The 26,978-nt window shown below is 35.8% G+C and overlaps 1 protein-coding gene across 1 annotated transcript in view; it reads right to left on the bottom strand.

Moving 5' to 3' along the window:
- The window catches only part of STK3 (serine/threonine kinase 3), a 327,224-nt gene that overhangs the window by 113,989 nt on the left and 186,257 nt on the right, over positions 1-26,978 (bottom strand). The window contains exons 7-8 of the mRNA XM_067711661.1: positions 25,538-25,675; positions 15,741-15,866 (exon numbers count right to left, since the gene is read on the bottom strand). Of these exons, the coding sequence (XP_067567762.1) occupies positions 15,741-15,866; positions 25,538-25,675 (264 nt within the window). The remainder of the gene's footprint in view (positions 1-15,740; positions 15,867-25,537; positions 25,676-26,978) is intronic.

Genomic DNA, 26,978 nt, shown 5'->3' with positions numbered 1-26,978 from the left:
TCATCTACATTAGAATCAGCTAGGGAGCTCTGAAAAAATTCTGATGCCTGGGCTTCAGCGTATATCAATTAAATCAGAAATTTCTCAGAGTAAAAACCAAGCATTATTGGCTTTTCTTTTCCCCTCCAGAAGTAGATAGGTTGTTCAAATGTATAAAGAGAGAGATCAAGTGACATAGCCATTTGCTGAATATTCTACACATTATATTAAACATTACAAATCCCAAGGAATCATTTTTCCATTAGAGATAACTAAAATATCAGACTTTTAGTGATTCATGTATATAATATTTTGTATTGACAAGAACAGTGCTCTGTACTCTATCACTTAACCAAAAAATCTGTTGGAATCTCTTTTCAGAAAAAGATATTTTAAAAATATTTAGCAAATTTCAGTACATACATGCTTAAAAAAAAGAGAGAGAGAATGCCCTGAAGCGCATCTTATTTTTAAAGAGGCATGCTTTATTGGATAAGATTTTTTAAACTCTTACATGGCAGAAAAAATACACATAGATTTGCTTTATATCCTACTATGAATGCTCCTTGGTAAAACAAAATGTCATATTTGTAGAAAGTTGTTTTGAATAGAAAGAGCAATACCATTAGTAGATACTCTTTAAAAAATAGTCTTTCTATAGATAATTTAGGTATTTACAGTAAATATGAACAAATATATTTATGCTTTTTAATCAACTCACACTAAGGATTTGGGAATATCTTCCACTGACATCCGGAAAACAAATTCTTTCTTACTATGTAATACAGTTGACCCAACTCAGCACCAAATTTATATCACATGCTCAGAAGTGCCCCAAAAAGAAGATCTTTGCCATGTTTAGCAATGCTTAAACTAGCACAAAAACCTTGATATTGGGATTAACCTGCTGCAGAAATCTCTGTTTACAATTTGTTTAATTTTAAAAATCTGTACAATTACCTCAGCACCGATCAAAACATGTCAATTTGTCAAGATGTATTCTCATCAGACAAGCTTTTTCTATAATAGGTATAAAATCAAATTCATAAGGCCCTAGTTCCAATCATGTCCCATACCTTTCTTGAATAAAAAATATTTAAAGAAGTTTGTTTATAATAGTTACTTACCCAGGGCACAGGTGTATAGCACCAAAAATTTTAAAACAACGTACCCTGAAATAGTTATCATATAGTGTTTCCTTTTCAAAAGTCACACTGAGAGTTGATGGAAATGTCAACATAATTTTAGGTCTCAAGTTTTTCTCCAACTGTAGTAAGTTGAATTATGTAGAAGTAAATTAAGTTTGGAAAAATTATAAGTTGATATTGGTATTACCCATAAATTCTCTGAAAACTGCACTCACTCAAAATGAAAAAAAGCAGGATCTACAATGGGTTCAAGTATTAATACTGAATATCAAATATAAGTATCTTCGACAATGCAGCAACTCAATATGGTGAATTTACAGCTCTAGAATTTCAAAATCAGGGAAAGAATTTGATCTATATTATTTCAAAATCTAGCACTATTAAATTTTCAATGGTCCAGTGCCAAACTGGCTCTGTGTCATATTAGGCCAGTCATCGGAAAAGGACCAATCAAGGATGGAGACTAAAGACAGCTAACAAAAAGGCCATCAAAGAATACAAGCTCTCTGTATTCTTAAACTAAAAATAAATGTAGAAGTAAAACCTGGCAATGCAGACCTCCCATGATGCTGAAAAGACCATTTATCTTTGAAACAATCAAAAAAAGGAAAAAAGGAATGGGGAAAAAGTCTCAAATAAAAACGACTACTATATCAAAATAGCCATTCAAAATCTTCTGCCATATCCTAAAAAAGGTACCCAGTACCATAAATAGCAGGTATTGTCCAAGTGAATCCACCAAATTGGAGCAAATTCCAAAAGAAGGATCAGCCAAGTTTCATGGGCCAAAGGTAACCAAGATGAGTTACAAATGAATATAAAGGGAGGTTACAAAGCAACAACCTTAACTACACAGAGGTAGGTGTAAGGCAAGCACAGAATCAATCAAATAATGGCTCAATAGTCTACAATTGTTCTCATATGGCTGGAAGGCTCAAGATTGTACCTTTGTTATAAAATTATTTTATAAAACAGTGGTTGAGAAAAACAGAAATGTCCATTTCCTTTTTTTTAAATTGAAGTATAGCTGACTTACAATATATTGTGCTAGTTTCAGGTGTACATTTACTTTTATTCTCATCAACTACTAATTTGGTATGACTTGCCTTAAATTCCTAGATTTCTTGTAATGTTATCTTTTAGAAGTTTTCCCTTCCCTTCTTGGATCATTTTCATTTACAAAATGTCCAGAATAAACTATAATTGAACAGATCAAAATTTTCCTTTTAATTGTAAAACTTTATGAGTGCTCAAGGAGTTTTTAATCATTCTAACATATGAGGTTTTATAGATTTATTTGACTATCATCACATTAACAACTCAATATTTAAAATGACAATTTCAGAACACCCAAGAAAAGACAAATGGCAAAAGTTTCCATTAAAATGGAGGATTGAACACATGGGTTTATGCTGATTCCAGCAAAAACCCTCAAAAAATACAATTTTTATTGTACAAAATTACAATAAAGGTACAGAAAAAAAATAAACTCATAAAGACAAAGAGCATGGAGGAGGAGACAACAGCAAACAGGAGATGTCAAAAAATTTGGAAGCTAGAAGAAAAAACTGGAAGCTAGAAATCACATAAATATATGTAAGTAGTAGCTATCTCAGCACACCAAAGAAACCCAAAACTTAAGCTTGTAAGGAGAGAACTCACAAGAGGCAAGCAAATTCAGGCCCCAGAGCAGTGGGTCATAACGTCTTTTACAGTAAGGTTCACAAGTCAACTAATTCTACTCTTACACAGAGAGTTTCCAATAGGCAATTTTAGTGTTTCTCTCAAATACAATCATTAGATTCTTCAAGAAAACCCATAAAGTGAAAAGTTAGAGATCAAAATAAACACGAAGGAAATAGAGACAAGGAAGAGAGAAAAAGAAAACTCAAAGTAATAATGATAATATAACAACAAGGAGGAAGAGAAGGATATTTGGGAAATTAAATATTAGCTATGGGAAAAAAAACCAGGGTTAGAAGATAAACTTAGAGAGACCTCCAAGAAAGAACAAAAAAAAGGAAGAGAAAAATAAAAAAACACAGAAGATAAGATCATTGAAAGATAAATTTAAGAGGTTTAACAAGGAAATAAAAGGAGAGTAAGAGAGAAAGATGGGGGGCAGGTGAGAGAGAAAGGGGGAGACAGAAAGTGAGGGAGAGAGAGAAAAGAGAAGAAGTTATTAAGAAATAGCAAATATAAAATTACACAGAATTGATCTTACCTCAGGAAACAAGAAAACTCTTAAATAAACAACCTAACCTTACACCTAAAGCAACCAGAGAAAGAAGAACAAACAAAACCCAAAGTCAGTAGAAAGAAAGAAATCATAAAGATAAGAGCAAAAATACATGAAATAGTGATGAAGAAAACAACAGAAAAGGTCAAAACTAAAAGCTGGTTCTCTGAAAAGATAAACAAAATTGATAAACCTTTAGCCAGACTCATCAGGAAAAAAAAGGGAGAGGGCTCAAATCAATAAAATTAGAAATGAAAAAGGAAAAGTTAAAACTGACACCAAAGAAATACAAAGGCTTACAGGAAACTACTACAAGCAACAATAGGCCACAAACAACCTAGAAAAAATGGACTAATTCTTAGAAAGGTTCAACCCTCCAAGACTGAACCAGGAAGAAATAGAAAATAAGAACAAACCAATCACAAGTAATGAAATTGAAACTGTGATTTAAAAACTCCCAACTAACAAAAGTCCATGACCAGATAGCTTCACAGGCGAATTCTATCAAACATTTAGAGAAGAGCTAACACCTATGCTTCTCAAACTCTTCCAAAATACTGCAGAGGAAGGAACACTCCCAAGCTTGTTCTGAGGCCACAATCACCCTGATACCAAAACCAGACAAAGATACCACACACAAAAAAAGAAAACTAAAAACTAAATATCACTGATGAACACAGATGCAAAAATCCTCAACAAAATACTAGCAAAGCTAACCCAACAACACATTAAAAGGATCATACACCATGATCAAGTGGGATTTATCCCATGGATGCAACGATTCTTCAATATACGCAAAGCAATCAACGTGATACACCACATTAACAAACTGAAGAATTAAAAACCATATGATCATCTCAATAAATGCAGAAAAAGCTTTTGATAAAATTCAACTCCCACTTAGGATTAAAAACTCTGCAGAAAATGGGCACAGAGGGAAACTACCTCAACATAATAAGGGCCATATATGACAAACCCACAACTAACATCATTCTCAATGGTGAAAAACTGAATGCATTCGCTCTAAGATCAGGAACAAGGCAAGGTTATCCACTGTTGCTACTTTTATTCAAAACAGTTTTGGAAGTTCTAGCCACATGAATCAGACAAGAAAAAGAAATAAAAGGAATCCAAATTAGAAAAGAAGTAGTAAAACTGTCACTGTTTGCAGATGACATGATACTATACATAGAGAATCCTAAAGATGCTACCAGAAAACTACTAGAGCTCATCAATGAATTTGGTAAAGTAGCAGGATACAAAATTAATGCACAGAAATCTCTTGTGTTCCTATACACTAATGATGAAAATCTGAAAGAGAAATTAAGGAAACACTCCCACTTACCACTGCAACAAAAAGAATAAAATACCTAGGAATAAACCTACCTAAGGAGGCAAAAAACCTGTACTCAGAAAATTATAAGATACTGATGAAAGAAATCAGATGACACAAAAGGATGGAGAGATATACCATGTTCTTAGATTGGAAGAATCTTATACTACCTAAAGCAATCTACAGATTCAATGCAATACCTATCAAATTACCAATGGCATTTTTCACAGAATCAGAACAAAAAATTTTACAATTTGTATGGAGACACAAAAGACCCCAAATAGCCAAAGCAATCTTGAGAAAGAAAAACAGAGCTGGAGGAATCAGGCTCCCTGACTTCAGACTATTCTACAAAGCTACGGTAATCAAAACAGTTTGGTACTGGCACAAAAACAGAAATATATATCAGTGGAACAGTACAGAAAGTCCAGAGATAAACCCACGCACCTATGGTCACCTAATCTTTGACAAAGGAGGTAAGAATATACAATGGAGAAAAGACAGCCTCTTCAATAAGTGTGCTGGGAAAACTGGACAGCTACATGTAAAAAAAATGAAGTTAGAACACTTCTTAACACCATACACAAAAATAAACTCAGAATGGATTAAAGACCTAAATGTAAGAACGGATACTACAAAACTCTTAGAGGAAAACATAGGCAGAATACTCTCTGACATAAATCGCAGCAATATCTTTTTTGATCCACCTCCTAGACTAATGAAAATAAAAACAAAAATAAACAAATGGGACCTAATGAAACTTAAAACTTTTGCACAGCAAAGGAAACCATAAACAAAACAAAAAGACAACCCACAGAATGGGAGAAAATATTTGCAAATGAAGTGACTGACAAGGGATTAATCTCCAAAATATACACACAGCTCATGCAGCTCAATATATTAAAAAAAAAAAAATCAAAAAAATAGGCAGAAGATCTAAATAGACATTTCTCCAAAGAAGACATACAGATGGCTAAAAAGCACATGAAAAGTTGCTCAACATCACTAATTATTAGAGAAATGTAAATCAAAATGACAATGAGGTATCACCTCACACATTAAAAAATCTATGAACAGGGCTTCCTTGGTGGCGCAGTGGTTGAGAGTCCGCCTGCCGATGCAGGGGACATGGGTTCATGCCCCAGTCCGGGAAGATCCCACGTGCCATGGAGCGGCTGGGCCCGTGAGCCATGGCCGCTGAGCCTACGCATCCAGAGCCTGTGCTCTGCAACGGGACAGGCCACAACAGTGAGAGGCCCGTGTACCACAAAAATAAATAAATAAATAAAAATAAAAGGCCAGCTCGTTCACGCCACTCCCCTGTTTAAATTTCTTTCTGGGGCACAGAAATTCCACCTTGAGGAGCATCTCCCGTAAGTAATACTTGCATGTTTTCAAAGACAAGAATATTCAAATCAGCATTGTGTATTGACTGGCAACATATTTAATATCTATCATTAGTGGACGGGTTAAATAAACCATGGTTCAACCACATAATTGTAAAACACGGAGCTGTGGAAAAGAATGAGATAGATCTAAATGTGCCAAATATGGAACAATCTCAAGATACAAAGCAAGGTCTGTATGGTATGCTCCTGTGTGTGCAAAAAAGGGTGAAGAAAGGAGACGTTTATACATAAACGATTTCCACAAAGATACGTAAGAAGTTAATGATCATGGTTGCTTCCCAGGAGGGAGGCTGTGGAAATGAAGATCTAGGGTGCCAAAGATTCTTTTTATTATGCGCTCTCTGTAGATTTTAAAATCACATGTAGATATCACATTTGTAATTAGAAACACTGATTTAAAAAGCAAAAACAAAACCCTCCATGTAGTGAAAGCACTTCATCAGCATCTAACAAAGGCACTTCATCGTGCTCTGCAACAGGAGAGGCCACAACAGTGAGAGGCCAGCATACCACCAAAAAAAAAAAAAAAAAAAAAAAATCTACGAACAATAAATGCTGGAGAGGGTGTGAAGAAAACGAAACCCTCCTACTCTGTTGGTGGAAATGTAAATTGGTACAGCCACTATGGAGAACAGTATGGAAGTTCATTAAAAAACTAAATACAGAACTACCATATGATCCAGCAATCCCACTCCTGGGCATATATCTGGAGAAAACCATAATTTGAAAAGATACATGCACCCCTATGTTCACTGCAGCATTATTTACAATAGTCAAGACAATGGAAGCAACCTTAATGTCCAAGACATGGAAGCAACCTTAATATCCACAAAGGAGTGACTAAAGAAGATGTGGTACATATATACACTGGAATATTACTTAGCCATAAAAAAGAAGGAAATTATGCCATTTGCAGCAACATGGATGGACCTAGAGATTCTCATACTGAGTGAAGTCAGATAAAGACAAATATCATATGATATTGCTTATATGTGGAATCTTAAAAAAAATGGTACAAATGAACTTATTTACACAACAGAAATGGAGTCACAGATGTAGAAAACAAACTTATGGTTACCAGGGGGGAAAGGGGAGGGAGGGATAAATTAGGAGATTGGGATTGACATATACACACTGTTATATACAAAACATAACTAATAAGGACCTACTGTATAGCACAGGTAATTCTACTCAATACTCTGTAATGACCTATGGGAAAAGAATCTAAAAAGGAGTGGATATATGTATACGTATAACTGATTCATTTTGCTGTACAGCTGAAACTAATACAACCTTGTAAATCAACTATACTCCAATAAAAAATTTTAAAACTAAAATAACACAGAATTAAGGGACATTACCAAATTGAAAGAGCCAAAAGGCACTCCACACAATGAATGGAAAAAGATCTACACACCGGGCTTCCCTGGTGGCTCAGTGGTTGAGAGTCCACCTGACGATGCAGGGGACACGGGTTTGTGCCCCAGTCTGGGAGGATCCCACATGCCGTGGAGCGGCTGGGCCCGTGAGCCATGGCCACTGGGCCTGCGCATCCGAAGCCTGTGCTCCGCAGCGGGAGGGGCCACAACAGTGAGAGTCCTGTGTACCGCAAAAAAAAAAAAAAAAAAAAAAAAGATCTACACCAAGGCACATTCCATGAAAGTTTTAAATAACAGAAAGTGAAGATCTATAAAACTTCTATAAAACATTCAAAGGATTAGGTATCTGAATGTCATCTGGCTTCTCATCATCCTTACTACTAAGTTAAGAAATAGAGCAAGGCCTTCAATTTTTTAAGGGAACATTATTTTCAATCCAGAATTTTATACTCAATCAATCAACAGTAAAGATAGAATAAAGACATGGTCAGATATACAAGTTGTGAAAAAACCTGCTAATGGCTGGAAGCTCCTGGGAGATAAAGTGCATCAAAGTAAGGAAGCAAAACAAGAAAGACAAGATCCAGAAACCATAGGATCCGTTAGAGAAGAGAGAAAAGGAAATTTGCAGGATGATGCTGAAGGGGCTGGGGGGTGATGTCTTAGGAGAAGAGCTGTTCAAGACTCCAGAAAGTCAGCATTCAGATTACAGGAAGATAGAGGGAGAGAAAGAATAAGTCAAGAATAAAGTATGACACTAAACAATTATTTGTGTTTGACCATACACAGAGGCCTTTACAGCCTCTGCAGAGAGTCTGGGAATGTGGCGTTTCAGAACAAATTCGTGATAGGTACACAGAAAAATTAACAGCAACAAACAACAGTAACAAAAACCGTGACAACTACTCGTTCCAGAAATCACAAACATAAAAAATATGTAATCATAATATATTATGATGTTTACATACTCACAGCTATCTAAACACTGAGAGGGATTTTTTTAGAATTGTGTTTTAATTATATGGGGAGAATGAGAAATAACAAGTAGTCCTTTTAAAGAATTTCAGTTTGTGATCAATAACGTTATCTCAAATATAAATGTTCCTTACTAAATCTAATTTACTTTTTAAGAAGGACTGAGAATAAATTTTAAAATTATCTTTACTGGTTTTAAGCTTAAAGTAGTTTATAAAAATCTCTACCAGTTCTTCCAAGCACATTTGACCATTTAAAATTTGTTTTAAAACAGTTAAAAAGACATTTTCAAAATACTGGTTCAAGTCTGGTAAGTGATGTTATTTTGGTGGCCCTTAGAGTAGCAAAACCAGCAGCAGGAACAATTATCATCAAAGAAACCAAAAACTAAACAAACAAAATAATAACAAAAACAAAACACCCAGACAAAATGTTAAAATAATAGCAGCAGTGGTGATATAAGTAGTAGCACTAATAAAACTGAAGCTAAACTTTATCGAGCATATTATGTGTGTTAAACTGTTCTAAGTGTGAAGATATACATATTTTTTATTACATCCCCATAACAACTCTATGAAGTATGATCTATCACTAGCCCCTTTTTACAGATAGTGAAATTGAAGCAGAGAGGTTAAGTAACTTGGCCAATGACAGTTATTTGGGAACAGAATCAGGATTTTAGTCCAAGTAGTCTGTCCTGCTCTTAGATAAATTCTACCCTCCCCACCCCCCAAATTTAACAAATTAGATACGTTAGAAGCTTCTGGACTGACTTGGGCAGATTCTGATGCTGTTCTATTATTTATCAGTTTAAAAGATCCTCAAGAGAGAGATTGATTTGAAGTTCCTTTATTAAACAGGGGTAGGGGGAAGATGGAAGATTCTGAGACTACTCACCCGGAGGCTATCTCACCACCTGTAGGGATGTGGATTTTCCCAAGCACCCTGGCATTTCTCCCGACACCCATGCTAAGAATTACTGTTTCAGTGAATCACAAGTGGAGGGGATACGCCATCCCTCAGACATTAAGGACAGCAGCCTGACAAGTTTAGAGTTCAGACCAGAAAAGTTCAGAAAAGAAATCACTAGAAAGTCCTCATTTCTTTTCCAAAGACAGAAGCTCTAAAACATGGTCTAAAGCCAGTTAGTAGACAAAATCTTTTTCTTTGAATCATTACTAAATTAATATGAAATAAAATGACACCTTTGAAAGTGAAAATAAAAGGCCTATTACATGCATAAAAGTGAAAAGCTCTCAAGCAAGCCTAACATCAAGAAGTATCCCACTTTTTGCTCAACATTTTACTTACTTTAACATTCTCCCACGTCTTTCAGTTCCTTGTATTTTACTTAAAGTAACATTGTTATTGACATGGGAAACACCTGAGCTCCAGTACAAAGCAATTCTTGCAAACTCCTTATCAATCTTCTAATCTACTTTAAAAATGACCACTTGTCAATAGTGCATTCTATGCCTTATAAATTCAATTTATTAACATCATCCATTACACTTTTAAATAATCATTCAGTGTACCACGTATGGAGTGTTTGCCTTGTTATTTTATTTAAAATCAGCAAGCAGTAACTTGTACTGTGTAAATATTTAAACGTAAGTGCCTATATAATATTTTAATAAGCCATACCAGATAACTTAAAACTAATCTTTTAAAAATCAATGATGATTTAGAGTTTAAGAGCTACATAGGGGGGATTTCCCTGGTGGCACAGTGGTTCAGAATCCAATGCAGGGGACACGGGTTTGATTCCTAGTCCAGGAAGATCCCACATACTGTGGAGCAACTAAGCCCGTGCACCACAACTACCGAGCCTGTGCTCTAGAGCCTGTGTGCCACAACTACTGAGCCCACGTGCCACAACTACTGAAGCCCGTGTGCCTAGAGCTTGTGCTCTGCAACTAGAGAAAGCCCGTGCACAGCAACAAAGACCCAACGCAGCCAAAAAAAAATAAAAAGTAAATTAAAGAAGAACTACATAGGGATGTATTGTTTATTGTATAATTAATAAATTACCAGAATGCATGCTCACACCTTGAATGCTACAGATATATTAGTATAATCTGAATGAGAACAAGAAAAAGTCCTGTATGCCTACAGTTTATATAGACAAACTATGTCCAACTTTGTACTGACTTGGTCAGAAATAAATGCAAATTTTATGAAAATGTTTGACTCTTATGAAAAATAGAGTATCACTTTAATGACAATTTGGCCATGAACATTAAGAGACATGTAGCTATGAGAATTTGACTGTTTTACTTTAAAACTGTATATGTAATTCAATTTTAAGTCAATTTGCAAGAGAATACCAAAGGAATGAACAGTATGAAGACAAACTCTATGTAAGATTTTCAGCCTTCAGTGTGAATAAAAGTTTGAGAGAACATGACTACTGATTTAAAAATTTGATAAAAACGAATGGCAATGTAGAAACATACTCTTACTGTAGGAGGGCTTCAGATCCACTCTGCATATCTCATTGTTCTCATAAATTGCATGTGTCTGTGCATATGCATATTTATTTATATTCAGAGCACAAATGACAAAATGACCTCAAGATAGAAACTACTGCCTGAGAACATAATCTAAGGCAAAGAGTGTGAACACTGCTCAAAGTGTGTGACTCTGTCAAGACTTAATTTTTTCTTACAATTTCAATTAAAACAACAAAAAACAACATAATAGTTTCATCCAGAAACACTAGCTTGGTTCCAGACAGTATAAATGCTTATTTGAAAACTAAGAAATCATAAAAACCTGATGCGATTTTTAAATCTGTCCACAATATTTTGACAGTCTTCCCTTCAAAAGGTAGAACCTAATTCCCCACACCTTGAATGTGCGCTAGACTATGTAACACATACCTAAAACAATGGGATGGCTTTGGAACGGGGCAGTGGGCAGAAGCTAGAAGCACTCAAGAGAGTGTTAGTAACAGCATGAAAAGTGATAAACTTTTAGCTCTTATATTTTGGTCACTGATTCATCCAATTAGACCTTATATTAAAAGGTCATTGTATATGATAAGATGTAAGGGTCCAACCTCACGCTTTTAACATGTGGCTATCCAGCTGTCTCAGCGCCATCCGTTAAAAAGACCTCTCTTTTTCCATTGAATGGTCTCCACACTTTCATTGAAAATTAATTGGTCATAGATGTATGGGTGTATTTCTGGACTCTCAATTCTATTCCATTGATTTATATGTCAGTCCTCATGCCAGAACCACATTGATTTAATTACTGTAGCTTTGTATTACATTCCGAAATTGGAAAGTGAATCCTCCAACTTTGTTCTTTTCCAATATTGTTTTAGCTACTTGGGGCCCCTTCCTCCATACAAATTTGAAGATTGGCTTTTCCTTTTTGCAAAAAAAGACCATAGGGATTAGATGAATATGTGAGTCACTTTGGGGAGTACTGCCATTTAAACAATATTAAGTCTTCTAATCAATGAACATGGGATGTTTTTCCACTGATTTAGGTACTCTTTCAGCAATGTGTCGTATTTTTCACTGTACAATTCTTTCACCTCCTTGGCTAAATTTATTCTTAGGTATTCCATTCTCTTGGATGCTATTGTAAATGGAACTGTTTTCTTAAATTCCTTTTTGCGTCGTTCATTGCTGGTGTATAAAAACATAATGGATTTTTGTATGCTGATCTTGTACCCTGCAACTTTGCTAAACTTGTTTACTAACTCTAGAAGATTTAGATGTTTTGGACAGACACCATCTAGGAAGTTGCTCCACCTTAAGGGGATCAAAACAAAGGCAAGCCTCTGTGCCAGCCCCACAGGGAACTGCCAGATAGCTCAAAATGCAAAAGCACAATTTTTTTGAAAGTAAGGTTCTTACTCCTCTCCCCTGCCCCCAACCTCCACCTCTGTTCCCATGGCGGCCACTGAGCTAAAAAATTGGGGATGGCAGGCATGTAAAGCAAAAATGCCACAACACTTTCTTACCAAAACTTAACATTCTTAAGCTTCTTCATTAAGCACTCCCCTGGTTGCTGTAAGTTTTTTATTAGATTCCAGTGTTCTGAAAAGCTTGACTTGTCAGTTTCTGCCAACTTAATGGTTGCTTCTGTGGAGCCACTGATTCTTAGATTTCCCTACTCCACCATTTTCTATGACCAGTAGCTTCTTTTAACAAATAGAATGTGGCAGAATTTACAGTGTGCAACTCCTGATGTCATAAAAGGCACTGAGATGTCCTCTTTGTTCTCGCTCTTGGCTCACTCACTCCAAGAAAAGCCAGTTGCCAGACTGTGAAGACTCTCAAATAGTCCTATGGAGTGTCCCAGATGGCCAGGAGCTGAGACAGCCTGCCAACAGCCATATGAGTGAGCTACCTGGGAACTGCAGTCCTTGTCAAGCCTTCAGATGACTGCAGCTCTGACCAACACTTAAACCTCAACCTCAGAAGAGACTCTGAGCCAAAATCATCCAACTAAGCCACTCCTGAAATACTGATCTACAGATACCATGAAATAATAAATGTATGTTGTTTTAAACTGCTAATTTTTAGCAGTATATAATAGTTAAAGCTGAGGCCTGAAGGACGAGAACCTACTCATTCAAAGAGTTCTAAGGAAGAAGAATGTTTCAAGCAGTGGGAATGGCACATGCAAAGGCCCTGCATAAGGAAAGGTCATTGGCATGTTAAAATAATAAAAAATGTGAAAGAAGATCAGTGTGACTGGAGCTCAGTGAAGGAGAGGAAAATAGTGAAGAAAGAGATCACCAAAGTGGCAGAAAGTAACTGAGATGACTATAGCAAGGTCTTTAAAACTTAGTAAAGGGCTTCCCTGGTGGCGCAGTGGTTGAGAGTCCGCTTGCCAATGCAGGGGACACGGGTTCGTGCCCCGGTCCGGGAAGATCCCACATGCCGCGGAGCAGCTGGGCCCATGAGCCATGGCCGCTGAGCCTGCGCGTCCGGAGCCTGTGCCCCGCAACGGGAGAGGCCACAACACTGAGAGGCCCGCGTACCGCAAAAAAAAAAAAAAAAACTTAGTAAAAACTGGTAAGTTCTGGGGTAAGCAATAGTTCCTTATCCATAAAAAATGGAAACCAACCTATAATTAAGTATAGGAAAATAAGAGCAAAGCAAAAATAGTCACTACTCCAATGACAGCTAATTAAAGGCAGTTAATTAGTCCAGCACTCATGAGAAGCTTACATAAGGTGAAAGAAAACCACTGGGTACCACCCCAGAGGGGCAAAGACTAGACTTCTTGAGAACATAATCTTATTAAAGTATGTAATTCTGATAATCCAGTGATGTTTATTTTTATAAATACTAATAAATATTTGATTGAAAAGTGAGCATAAAGTCTTAATGAAGGAGGATGGAAGCTTAAAAGTAAAATACCTAGTTTTATTCTTGTTTCCTCACCAGTTTTTTTGTGTTTTGTTTTTTAATATTAATTAATTAATTTTGGCTGCATTGGGTCTTTGTTGCTGTGCAGTGGCTTTCTCTAGTTGCGGAGCATGGGCTCTAGGCACACTGGCTTCAGTAGTTGTGGCACGTGGGCTCAGCAGTTGTGGCACACGGGTTCTAGAGCACAGGCTCAGTAGTTGTGGCGCACAGGCTTAGCTGCTCTGTGGCATGTGGGATCTTCCCGGACCAGGGCTTAAACCCGTGTTCCCTGCATTGGCAGGTGGATTCTTAACCACTGCGCCACCAGGGAAGCCCTCCTCACCAGTTCTGTGAATTTTGGTAAATGACTTCACTCCTAATTTAATTTCAGTCAACTGCAAAATGAGATAATAATATACACATCTTCAATCTTACTTCTTTAAAGATCAAATAATATGATAAAAGTGCTTCTGAAAGTGCTTTTGAAACTACAAAAAAATAACTGACATTTACAAATTTGATCATTTGTAGAGAGAGACCGAAAACTATTATCACACAGGGTGGGAACTATAAGACCGTTTGAGAACAAGAACCAAGATCTTTACATCATCCCATATTACTTATGGAAAAACCACCTTTATGAGGATGCTGTTTAAAATTCTGAATGGTGAATTCACTGGCAAAAAAATTATATCTAGAATATAAGCTTAAAGCATCTGTCTCACCAGGCAATCCACAGTCACTGCCAAATGAGTAACTGATTTAGCCAAATAGCTACAGAAAATGATTATAAATCAGCTCTGAAAAGAAGCGCACTTCTCCTTGTCCTGGGCTACCATATGACACAAGGTTTAATAACTGGTGAGGGACTTCCCTGGTGGTCCAGTGGCCACGCTCTCAATGCAGGGGCCCCGGGTTCAATCCCTGGTCAGGGAACTAGATCCCACATGCCACAACTAAGAGTTCACATGCCGCAACTAAAGATCCTGCATGCCGCAACGAAGATCCTGCACACGGCAACAAAGATCCTGTGTGCCGCAACTAAGACCCAGCGCAGCCAAATAAATAAATAAATATTTTTAAAAATACTTGGTGAAAAGGGTAAAAGAATTTCAAAAGAAATACCAATTAGATAACTAGTCTCTGAAATTGAAAGTAAATTTGAATTAGCAAAATAATAGGATTTGTATACAAAAACTGTTAAGATTAAAAAAAAAAACTTCTATGGGAAAATATAGATGATGTTATCAAAGACATTTCCAATCAGTATAAAAATAAAATATCTGTGTTTTCAGATTTAATGACTAACTGAATACCAAGATGTATTCATCTCCATATCCTTAACCAGAAAAAATATTATAATTTAAAACAAGGAAAAAATCGTCAATGAAGCATAAAAACATTAGACACTATAAAATGCGATATATAGATATAATTTTTTACTTTATTAAAATGCACTGATGCACTAATAGAACGTAAATGTAATAAGCTGGTCCTTTTATGTCCCTCCTGCTTTCTCTAGTAACTCATCTTCTACTGTGGTACTCTATCTACAGCATAACTGATGACCAGTTAAAAGTAAGTTCCAGAAGATATAACATAAACTTGACCAAATCCAAGACAATATTTATTCAACAAACACACCTCAGTGTCAACTAGATACCAGGTGCTGTATAAGCCTATTATATTAACCTTACATTCCCCATTAATCACTAATTCTTAAGACATCAGAAAAGACATCATTTAATAAAATGAAATATATTTTGAGATTTAATGAACAAACATACTTCACTTGTACAATAAAACAGAAAGTGCTAATGATATATTTAAAGAAAAAACCCAAAATTATAGGATATTCTCGACTCAGAAGAAAAAGATCAACTTTTTTAGGGTAATTACGAACCGAATTTTCTTCTTCCTCTTCCAATTCTCGCTGCTGTTCTTCATGTCTTTTAGCTTTGATCTCCATGGCTTCTGTGATCAGGTCTCTTAAAATTGATACAGGTTTTGCATTCTTGATAAAAGGGTGCTAGAAAAGTAAAATTCAATGGTATAAATTCAAATGGTTTCTCTGAATTACATCTTTAAAACATTAAAACAACACGTAAATGTGAACCAGGAGCATAGGCTTCAATGATTGGTCCTTTATCCAGAATTAAATGTATAGGTTAAGAACAGAGAATATTTCAACGGCTTTAGAAATAAAGATTTTACTTTCAGGTTTACAAGTTTTTAAAAAACCATTAAAGCATACATACAAAAATGTAATCCTGTTAATAAAACTACATTCCCCTTACAGATATAATTGTCCAAAGGAAGTACAGATTAGGTAGATTAGGTAGTAAAAAAGACAAAAAAAAATTTTTTTAAAGATTGGTGATTAAATTACATATAATAATAAAATGATTTTGGTATTGTTACAAATTTTAATTAATCTTAACAAGCTGACAGCCAGAATCAGTAGTCAAAAGGAGGGTAACTATTTATTTTACTTCTTTTACATATTTTCTATTTATTATGTCTTTAATAATGTAATCATTTCCAAGGGAGAAGTAGAAAATAGCAATAAGAGAAAAATATTTTTCAGAAAATAAGTACTGCTTCACTTCTATACCACCCTGATCTAGCTAAAACATCTGAGTTTGTTACAATTCTGATAAACAGAAGTGAAACCACCAGAAAATACCTGGGTGTTTGATGACTTTTTAATTCAGAGGAGTAACATGAGAGAAAGTAGAGGGAATGGTTAAAAGTATAATTTGGAATAGATAACCATATTTTGAAGCAGCAACACAGCTTCAAAATGTAATTTTCACAATTATATGTCAGTAGAAAGCCATCTGAGTTATTTTCATAAAGATCAATACAACACAAAAATATTCTTAAAGATAAAAAAAATTCTAGTGCTAAGAAGAAATTACAGACATTTGTAAGAGGCTTTAAAATGGTGAACATACCATTTGGGAAAACTATGAGTAAGAATTTTACCTGATTACAGAAATTCTAGCATTGATGACAAAGAACTAATAAATTCTTTTATAGCAGTTATAAACTGATCACCAGATAAATTAAGTTCTATCAACATACCTGTGGTGGAGAGTCCTAGTCACCCACCAAAATACAGTTGTGGCTGGACCTATGGCTACCCAGCTACATCCTACATTTCTCAGTCTCCCTTTCAGTTGGTTGTGATTAAGTTCTCACCAATGAAGTGTGAGTGCCTGCGTTGTGTTCCACTCCCTGATCTGGACCTTAAAACACTGAGACTATGCACTCTTCTGTGATTTCTTCTCTTTCTGCTACGCTGGGAAACAGACAAAGACAGTGCCCTAGAGGATGGTGGAGAGCAAGAAGGAAGAAATCCCAGTCCTACTGTTAAAAATTCTGAGAAACAATGGTAAAAAGGTCACAAAAATTAATACTAATTGAAGATATGATCTTTGCCCTTAAGGAACTTATTATCTGGAATAAGAAACAAAAGACAAACATAAAAAAAATTACAATGTGACATACAAGTTACATTAATGATGATTTAGCACAGTCTATATGATTAAGAGATGTAAAAGTAAAAGAAGAGGTGACATAATCTCAGATGCCTCACAGAGAAGAATCAGACCATTTTAGGGAGAAGGAAAACTATGCACAATATGAAAAAACACAGATAGGGGATGTATGTTAGAACACCATAGGAAGAGCTGTCTAGCCAAAACAGAAACACTGCTTAGAGAAACGCTGTCCTGTGAGTTTAGATACAGGTAAGAGTGGGACAAGAGGGATAAACACTCAGAATGAGATACTTGAATTTTGCTTGACAATCCCTTTAAGTACATAAACAAGAGAATGGTGTAAGGAAAAGAATGTCTGTGACAGTGTAATCTTGCAGTAGAGTTTAGAAATGAAATAAGATGGGGTGAAACTGCAACACAGGTGCAAATTATTAAGAACCTGGATTAAAAAAATAGCTGCCACAGTCAAGAGGAAATACTGAATCTGATGGAAGAACTCTTAAGAAGGATTTAGTGACTATATATTAACAGGAGTGAAGGAAGACCAACACAGCAAAAACTGGGAACCAGTAGAATTGCACCTCTTCACTAAGGAACAGAAATCTCAAATTGTATTATACTTTATCTTCTCAGGAAAAATTATGAGCCATTCCTCCAAGCCACAGTTTTTTTTTTTTTTAATATATCTTTAACTGCTTTACATTGTTGTGTTAGTTGCTGCTGTATAACAAAGTCAATCAGCTATATATATACATATATCCCCATATCCCCTCCCTCTTGAGGCCCTCTCCCACCCTCCCTATCCCACCCCTCTAGGTCATCACAAAGCACTGAGCTGATCGCCCTGTGCTATGCAGCAGCTAAATGCCAAAGTACACATCCAGTCTACTGCAAACTTACTTTCATGCAGCTCACTGTGAACTCACTAAACAGTGTTATGCTATCATTAGTCTATAGAGCTTAACATTCCTAATCTCAAAATCTCAGTATGTCTTACTTCATTTGTACTCATGTTTTCCCTACATAACTGCTACAGGCATGGTTCTGACCAACAAAGAGGAACTGGCTAATAAAGTTAAAAGGGTACTTTGAGAACAAGGCCATTCTATTAGAGCATTCTTGATAATAAGAAGAGAAGTTTTATCAGACACATTGGCAGATTTTTAAAGAATATTTTTAAAGGCTTTTTAAAAGTAGTTGGTAGTAAAATTTTAAAATGCAAAGCAACATAAAAAAGAACAGAACAACAACAACAAAAAACAGAGAAAATGAGGTGGCAAAAAAACCATGGCAACTGTGACTGGAATATTATTACTATAAACCAATGTAAATAAATGGGTTGAATTTCCATTTATTAAGCAGTATTTTAGTTAAGTACTAAAAGACACTTAGTTCATAAGATAAATTCAGCTACGTGCTTTCTATGTGAGATATACTTAATAAAATAAACCCAAATTATATTTCTGCAGGGGCATACTAAAAAGAACTTGGGTTAAAAGTCAAGGATAGGCAATGAAATATTAGTCAAACATAAAATAATATCAAGACTAACATCAAAAAAAGCAGAATTGAAGGGAAAAAATAGTGAATGAAGGAAGAGTCATATAATATTAATAAGGGACATAATACAAAGAAAGATATTATAGTTATAAACTCAATATATTAGTACAGCATTATGTGTAACAAAAATAGAGACATAAGAAGTTGATCTAAATAAGAATAGGAGGTATTAATATTCCTTTTCAGTCACTGAGAAATAAAACAGGTAAAAAGTAAATAAAGTGATCTGCATAATATAATCAGACTGAGTTAGCAGAAAAATCAATAAACAGAAGTTACATCTTTTTGTTAAATGCCTAGAGAAGCATGTGGTACCAGCATAAGAATGGAAAGAACAACAAAACAGAATATAATGACTGGAAATAGAATATAACATACGAAATAAGCTGGCATATTACGAAGGCAGCAATTCCAATCAGTGAGGAAAAAATACTTATTGCCTGCTGTTTCTTTTTTCTTTTGGGGGGGTGGGGTGGGTAGAATTAGACTAGATCTTTACCACAGAAATATCAAAATAAATGCCAGATAGATCAAGAAGTTAAAAGTCAAAAGAAAATGGAAATATAAAAGAACTAGAGGGTAATATAGGAGAATATTTATTCAATCCAGCGCCATAAAACGAAGGGAAAAAAACATAAATGAACCAAAAATTTAACATCTATGTCAGACAAGAAGGTAATTATATGAAGAGTTTTAAAAAGAATATCAATTTAAAAAAAAAGGTAAACACACCAAATTCCAAAAGGCAATATAGTTTCACTATTTCTAAATGTACCTAGGATTTCCCTGGTGGTCCAGTGGTTAGGACTTGGCGCTTTCACTGCAGGGGCTCAGGCTCGATCCCTGGTTGGGGAACTAAGACCCCACAAGCCGAGTGGCGTGGACAAAAAAAAAAAAGAGTAAGCTAAAATATAAACTAAAAAAGGGCAAGAATTCTTAAACCACCTGAACTAATGCTAAGACAAAGAATACCCAAAATCAACCTATCACATTCTTGGTCATGTATTTTAAAAAGTAGGGCTGTTTGAAGATTTATTCTTTTAAAATTTGAACCATTTCCTCTTAAATTTTGTTCATGTTCTGAATGATCAATTTCTGAACTGAAAGAATTCAAATAAATTATTTATTCATAAAAGGTGAGAGAACAAGAGTTTAAAGTGAACTGAAGACAGACTTCTGCTTGTGGACAGATTGAGCAGTCATACTTTCCCCTATACCTCTCCATTAAAGTATAGCTAAAACCCTGGACGATAAAACAAACACAGGAAGACACTGAAAGGTGGCAGATTAACTAGGGACCAGAGGACTAAAGGAAAGACACAGCTGTGAGTCCATGGGCTTTTTTTTTACCTCATTTATCCCAGACTGGTTATTGGAGAAGCCAGCAACCTAGAAACACCAATGGATACAAACTAAAAAAGCTCCTACAAAGGCCTGCTCTCTTGAGCCAAAGGATCAGGAAAGGGACAGCTAGCCAGTGTGCCACCTTCTCTTTTAGACAATCACCATTCTACTCCACCCAAACACCAGAGAGAAAGCACATGCCCCACCCCAACCAGCAAAGGCTGGGTGGGGAACCTAGACTTCTACCTTCTGGAGGCTGTCCAATCCTTTCACTGCAGGGGTATCAGAGAAAACCAGATGTTAAGCTAGGGCATTCATCTATACCAGGCAGTATAAAAATCACTCCCCACCCCCAGTGGGGAGTGTCGGTGGAGATCACAAGAAAGCCTGGACTTATACTGCTACCAGGCAGTAGTAAAGAAACCCCACCTCCCTCTCTGCTAGAGTGGGATCAGAGGAGGCCTAGTGGAGAATCAGAACTTTCATCACCACCCAGCTATACTGAGGCCCTGCAGTGCCAGAAGAGGCCACTGAGGGAACCTGAGTTCCCACCCCTGTACAGTGGTAATAAGGAACCCCTCCCCCACCCTACATGTCAAAGGAGACCAAGCTGGGGACCTGGACTTCTAATGCTACCTGCCAGAAATGAGGTGGTGCCCCTCTACCCCACTGAAGCCGTGTTAGAGGACTCCACTTATTACAGAAAATTTAAGTAAGATCTAGAGTCTCATAATACCCAAAATGCCCAGGTTTCAAATGAAAATCACTCATCATGACGAGAAGCAGGAGAATCTCAACTTAAATGGGAAAATACAATCAATAGATACCAACATCAAGATGACATGGATATCAGAATTATCCAGCAAGGATTTTAAAGCAGTCATCATAAAAGTCCTCAATTAGCAATTACAAACATGCTTGTAAACACATGAAAAATTAGAAAGTCTCAGCAAAGAATTAGAAGATATAAAAAAGAAACAAATGAAAATTTTAGAACTAAAATATATAATAACAAAAATGAAAACCTGATGGATGGGCTAGCTCAACAGCAGAATGAGGACAGAGGGAAGATTCAGTGAATCAAAATATGCAACAGTAGAAATTACACAATATGAACAACAGAGAGAAACTAAACTGGAAGATAAATGAACAGAACCTCAGGAATCTGTGGGACTAAAAAAATCTGACATTTGTGTCAGTGGAGTCCTAGAAAGACAGAAGAGGGTAGGGCTGAAAAGTGTTTGAAAAAATAATGACTGGAAACTTCCCAAAATTGGCAAGAGATATAAACCCACAGATTCAAGAAGCTGAACAAATTCTAAACTAAAGTATAAACGCAAAGAAAGCCATACCAAGGCACATCATAATTAAACTTCTGAAAATAAAGACAAAGATCATTTCATCTTGAAATGATCAAGGGGTAAAACAATTCAAATGGCTGTAGATTTCGCATAAGAAACCATGGATGTCCCAAGACAGTGGCACAACAGTTTCCAAGTACTGAAAGAACTGTCAATGAATAATTCTATAGCCGGTGAAAATATCCTTCAGGAATGAAGAGGAAATAAGACATTCTCAGATGAAGGAAAACTAAGAGAATTTGTTACCACAGACCTACCCTAAATGAATGGCTAAAACAAAAAGAAAGTAACAAAAGAAGGAACTTTGGAACATTAGGAGAAAGAACACTGGAAAGAGCAAAAATGGGTTAAACACAATATAATAGATTTCCCTTATTCTCTTGAGTTTTCTCGATCGTTTAAAGCAGCAGTCCCCAACCTTTTTGGCACCAGGGACCGGTTTCATGGAAGACAATTTTTCCATGGGTGGCGGGGATGGCTCAGGCGGTAATGTGAGCGATGGGGAGCGATGGGGAGTGATGGGGAGCGATGGGGAGCGATGGGGAGCGGCAGATGAAGCTTCGCTCACTCGCCCGCCACTCACCTCCTGCTTTGCAGCCCGGTTCCTAACAGGCCACGGACCAGTACTGGTCTGCAGCCTGGGGGTTGGGGACCCCTGGTTTAAAGGTTAAAACAAATACTATAACACTTTGATATGGATCTCAATTATGAAGAGGAAGTATTAAAGATAATTATATTATAAATGGGAAGGACAGTGAGATAGATAAAGTTTCTACTCCTCACTTGATCTGGTAAAATGAAGAATAAGTCACATGCCATGGGAGTTCACAGAGTGACCCATGACACCAGCTGTTCCAGCAAAGCCCATGGGTTAATTCGAATAATGGCAGATCTCATTCTTCCAGAAGGCCAGACTAGGGCAAGAGCTGACTCTCAGGTTTTAGGCTACCCACCAGAAGGTACAAGGAACATTTCCAGATCAGGAGCTCTAGTGGCACTAGGCTGAACTTGAACCTTGTCCCTGGGGATTCAATATCCTCATCTTTCAAAAACTACTAAGAGTTCAACTCAATAATCTCAAAGGATCCTTTCAGTCTCAGCCTACAATTCTTTTAAACTTACACAATTATCTATCTTATGTCAGAAAATAAACCACTATAAAAAATTCAGCACAAATTCCTCTTTAGAAACTGTTTGTCAAAGTCTAGAAATCAATATAGTAAAATCTATACATGTAGATTATAGCCAAATGTCCATTAAAACTTGGTAATAAGACTGTATTCTTAAAGTTAAAATATAATTTAACTTATATAAGACACATGTGAAAGTCCTTTAAGAGCCAGAATGGCTTCCAGACATCCAGCAAAATAAAACTCTAAGGCATCTAATGAGACACTAATGAGACAACAGATAATAATCCTATCTAAAAAGCTTTTAAAATCAGAAGTTTGTTATCTTAAATAAACACATATTGAATTCAATACACATGTATTAAGCACTAGGTACCAGGAGTGCAAAAGTAATCCCCTTCCAAAAGGCATATAGCCCCTGACCCTGAATTAGTTACAATCTAGGACAAAGACACAGAAACAAGTTATTTGATTCTAACATGGTAAATGATATGCACAGGGTGCTTATGGGAACACAGAGGAACAACTAGCCTGAACAAAGATGAAGGCAAGGCTTTCTGGAGGAGTACCTAATTTGAATTAGAAACAGTGAGACAATGAGTAAAAAGAAGCCTGTTGGTAAAGGCAGTCTTTAAACTAGCAAGTGGGGGGTGGGAGAAACACCATGAAAAAAGGTATAGAGGATTGAAAAAGCATGATTTGTATAAGGAACTACAAGTCTATTATTTCAGTATTTATAAAGGGAAAAAAGGGGAGGTCAAGAAAGAGGTCAATTAAGAGGCCAGACGAGGATACCACATTATAACAGAGGGCCTCCATGGTCAACAACAGCACAACAGAAAAAGTTTTTAAAAATCAAGAAAACAATTATTCGCTCATAAGCACTATACAAAACCAGTTGCATTGTTTGCCCTTATTATAAGGAAAAATACTTGGGCCAAACCCAACTAGAAGCCAGAGGGTAACAGAGCTTGCTAATGTAGTTCATACAGGTCAACTTCCTGGGTAAAAAGCAGAATGGAGAAACGGTGACAAGTGGGGCTGGAGGACAAGTGGGATAAACCTAGAAGAACCCCTTAATCACTGTGTGACCTTCAGTGAATTATTGAACCTTTCTGGGCTTCGGTACTCTCATAAACAAAATTAGGAAATTTTACTAGAATAGTTCTTAAATGCTTTTCCACCCTAAAAACTCTAGGCTAAACACAGAATTTCTTTAAAAAGATTAGAAAAGATTATGGAAGAAAGACTAGAAAGAAATATTGGTTAAATTATCCAAAAACCAGAAATCAGATACATTTGGATTTACTTCATCATCATCAGATTTTGTACTATTTGTCCCACTTTTTCTGTTATTTCCCCTCCCTGCTTCTTTCTTGACTTCTTTAGGGCTGAATAATTTAGACAGTCAATACAATAACAAAAGCAATACATCCTTGATTTATGTGTTTAAAATTCCTTTGAAGTGCGGACAATATTTCAAAATAAATGTTTCAACTAAGTAACTTTTGTAAAGTAATATGTGCACATAACACAAAACCCAAAAGGCTCAAAGAGAGCCTTCAGCAAAAAGTAAGTCTCCATCCCACTCCTGTCAGCCATATAGTTACCTTCTCTGGAGGCAGTTTCTTGCTTATTTTTCTAGAGCTACTCCACGATAAGCATTGACATATGTATATATACATATATGTGTGTGTAGACGTGTGTATTTTGCCAATCACTCCCCTCGATGGACCTCAAATTGCTTGTTTATATTTATGTTGTTTCCAATCTTTTGCCGTTACATTGTTTTATGAAGACTTTTACACATATGTTATTTCATACATGGTTAAATTTCTCTGTAGAGTAAATTTCTAGAAAAGTAATTGTTGGGTCAAAGAATATATGGTGTTTTATTCTAGACAGATATTGCTAAATCGCCTTCCATGGAAATTAAGTTAAATTTTCATAACAATAAACCTTACATTTAAGAGCCTGCTTCTTATATCCCTCAACAATACCTTTTTTAAAAACGGTACCTTGGAAAAATCACTTTTTATAACTATGTTTTTAATCCTTTTGTCACTTAACAAAAAGAATTATTTTCCAAATATCAAGTTTTGTTAACGTGTACACTTATCATAGCTTAGAGGTCTAAGCCAGTTCTGCTGGGAAAGTAAAGACTCACAAATACTTATTAAAAGTATTAAATTATTTCTATTTGCATTTAATGTCAAAGCAGATTAAAAAAAAAAAACCTCCTGACACTCTGGATACAAAGTCAAGTTGTAGAGGGACACTGACACTCTTCATTTAAGTCATCTTGTAACCAGTATTTATAACATGTGATCTTCACAAGGAGTTCAGGAATATTGCATTTATGTATCTTATAGAGCAAAAAGTCAAAGAAGAAATGCTGGGTCAAGGAATAATACATCAGGAAGAAAAACATAAGAAACAGTAATAATGGAAACGAGAACTCATATCTGAAATGAGAACCCTATGGAAGTTTAGTTTTAACACAACTTTAGGAGGAAAGAATTGACAACAAAAATTAAAAAGGGGGGCGGAGAGAAGATTGAACTTGGAAAACAAAAAAAAAAAAAAAATGAGAGAAAAAGAACATACAGGAGAAGAATGGTGTGTGTGTCTGTAGGTCTCTCTCTAAATCAATCCATATTTCTTGGGAGGTTTTCATCTTTAGAAATCAGTTAATGAAAAAAAATAAATAAATCAGTTAATGAAACTCAATTCTGGTCAATGTCAGAAAGCTAAACGGTGTAAAGAAAATATCCTCCCCTTAGAGACACAAGCACTGACCTGTAAAAGTTGTGTTGCAGTAGCTCTCTGCTCAGGATTCTTCACTAGGCACTTTTTAACAAAATCGGTGAAATCATCAGACCAAAGTTCTGGCTTCCTGAATGTTGGTGGTGGGTTTGTGGGAATCATAAAAATAGCCTGGTAAAAATGAAGTACCCAAAAGACACGGTAAGAATCACAATAACACACCAAATAAACAAATCTCTTTATCTATCTTTTTATCAGACTCTAAATGTGAAAAACAAATTTAAGCTGTTCTAGCATTTCCAGTAAAATTGCAATTCAGGAAGCAAGCCCATCTGCTACTAATGTAATCACTTCCCATTAAATTTCCTCTATTTGAGTTGCAGCTCATTGAGCACATCATTCTTTATTTTATCATTTTTAATCAGTCTCCAAAGTAGACTGCATTTCTAACCCTTTTACCAAACTAAGGACATTCTCTGGTTAAACAGATATATCCCCCAATTTTGCTATTGCATGCCAGATTTGCTTCCCATTTCAGGTTTTTAGTACTGCTGTTCAGAATGCCTAGCAGCAGTCTAGCTTGCTTCTGCAATCCAGAATACTTAAGTATAAATATAATTACTGCTGTGATTTGAAATAATACTTGACAGAGGCAAGACTTTTATTTCTCTTTCTAAATATATGAGTCAGGATTCCGAATGAGAAGTTTTAAAGGTAATATATCACTTTATCACTAATGATTTAATTTGGTATTAATAACAGTACTAATGATAATACATTCAGAGAGTTCAAAATTCAAAAACTTTACAAAGTTTCTGTGTCATCTTGTCTTCATAGCTACCCAGTCACCTTTTTTTGACCGAGAGAATTAATCCCTAATGTTGTTAAGAAATCATTGTATGTAATGAACTAACTTCTCTCCTGGGCTCTAGAATAGTTCCTGATAAAACACCATCACTAAAATATCATTTTCTTTGAAAAGATATGAAAACAATAATAAAGTTAAAACAAATGTATCATGCACTCAACAAATATTAGCTATCATCATTTTCATTTCCACATAATGTTATAAAAAGACAAGAGACAAACAGCAATGACAAAAATTTTATAAAGTAAAATGAACTCAATCATATTATAACTAACTGTAGTTTAATAGGTAAGTTTAATTACACAATCAACACTACAGGTGACATGAGGAAAAAAATGGCTTTTTGGCAATCAATTAATATATGCATACACAGTATACAGACATGGGCCTCTCAAAGATGTATTCAGGGGTGAAGCATCCAAAAAACCCCTTTCTAGACTTTAGTATTCTCTGACTTTCCAGAAGAGAGGTGTCTGTCTCTGTTCTAGCTCAGTTTTTCACCTGGTTGCTGGTCCTCTTTTCTTCATGCAAATTTCATGTACCTGAACTTATGTCCCTTCTCCTTAATGCATAAAGAAAATAAAGACGGCAATACTACAAACCACA

The sequence above is a fragment of the Pseudorca crassidens genome, chromosome 17 (genome assembly GCF_039906515.1).
Source record: "Pseudorca crassidens isolate mPseCra1 chromosome 17, mPseCra1.hap1, whole genome shotgun sequence".
Lineage (NCBI taxonomy): Eukaryota > Metazoa > Chordata > Mammalia > Artiodactyla > Delphinidae > Pseudorca > Pseudorca crassidens.
The sequence above is the reverse complement of the archived record's forward strand: the minus strand, read 5'-3'. Positions and strand labels throughout refer to the sequence as shown.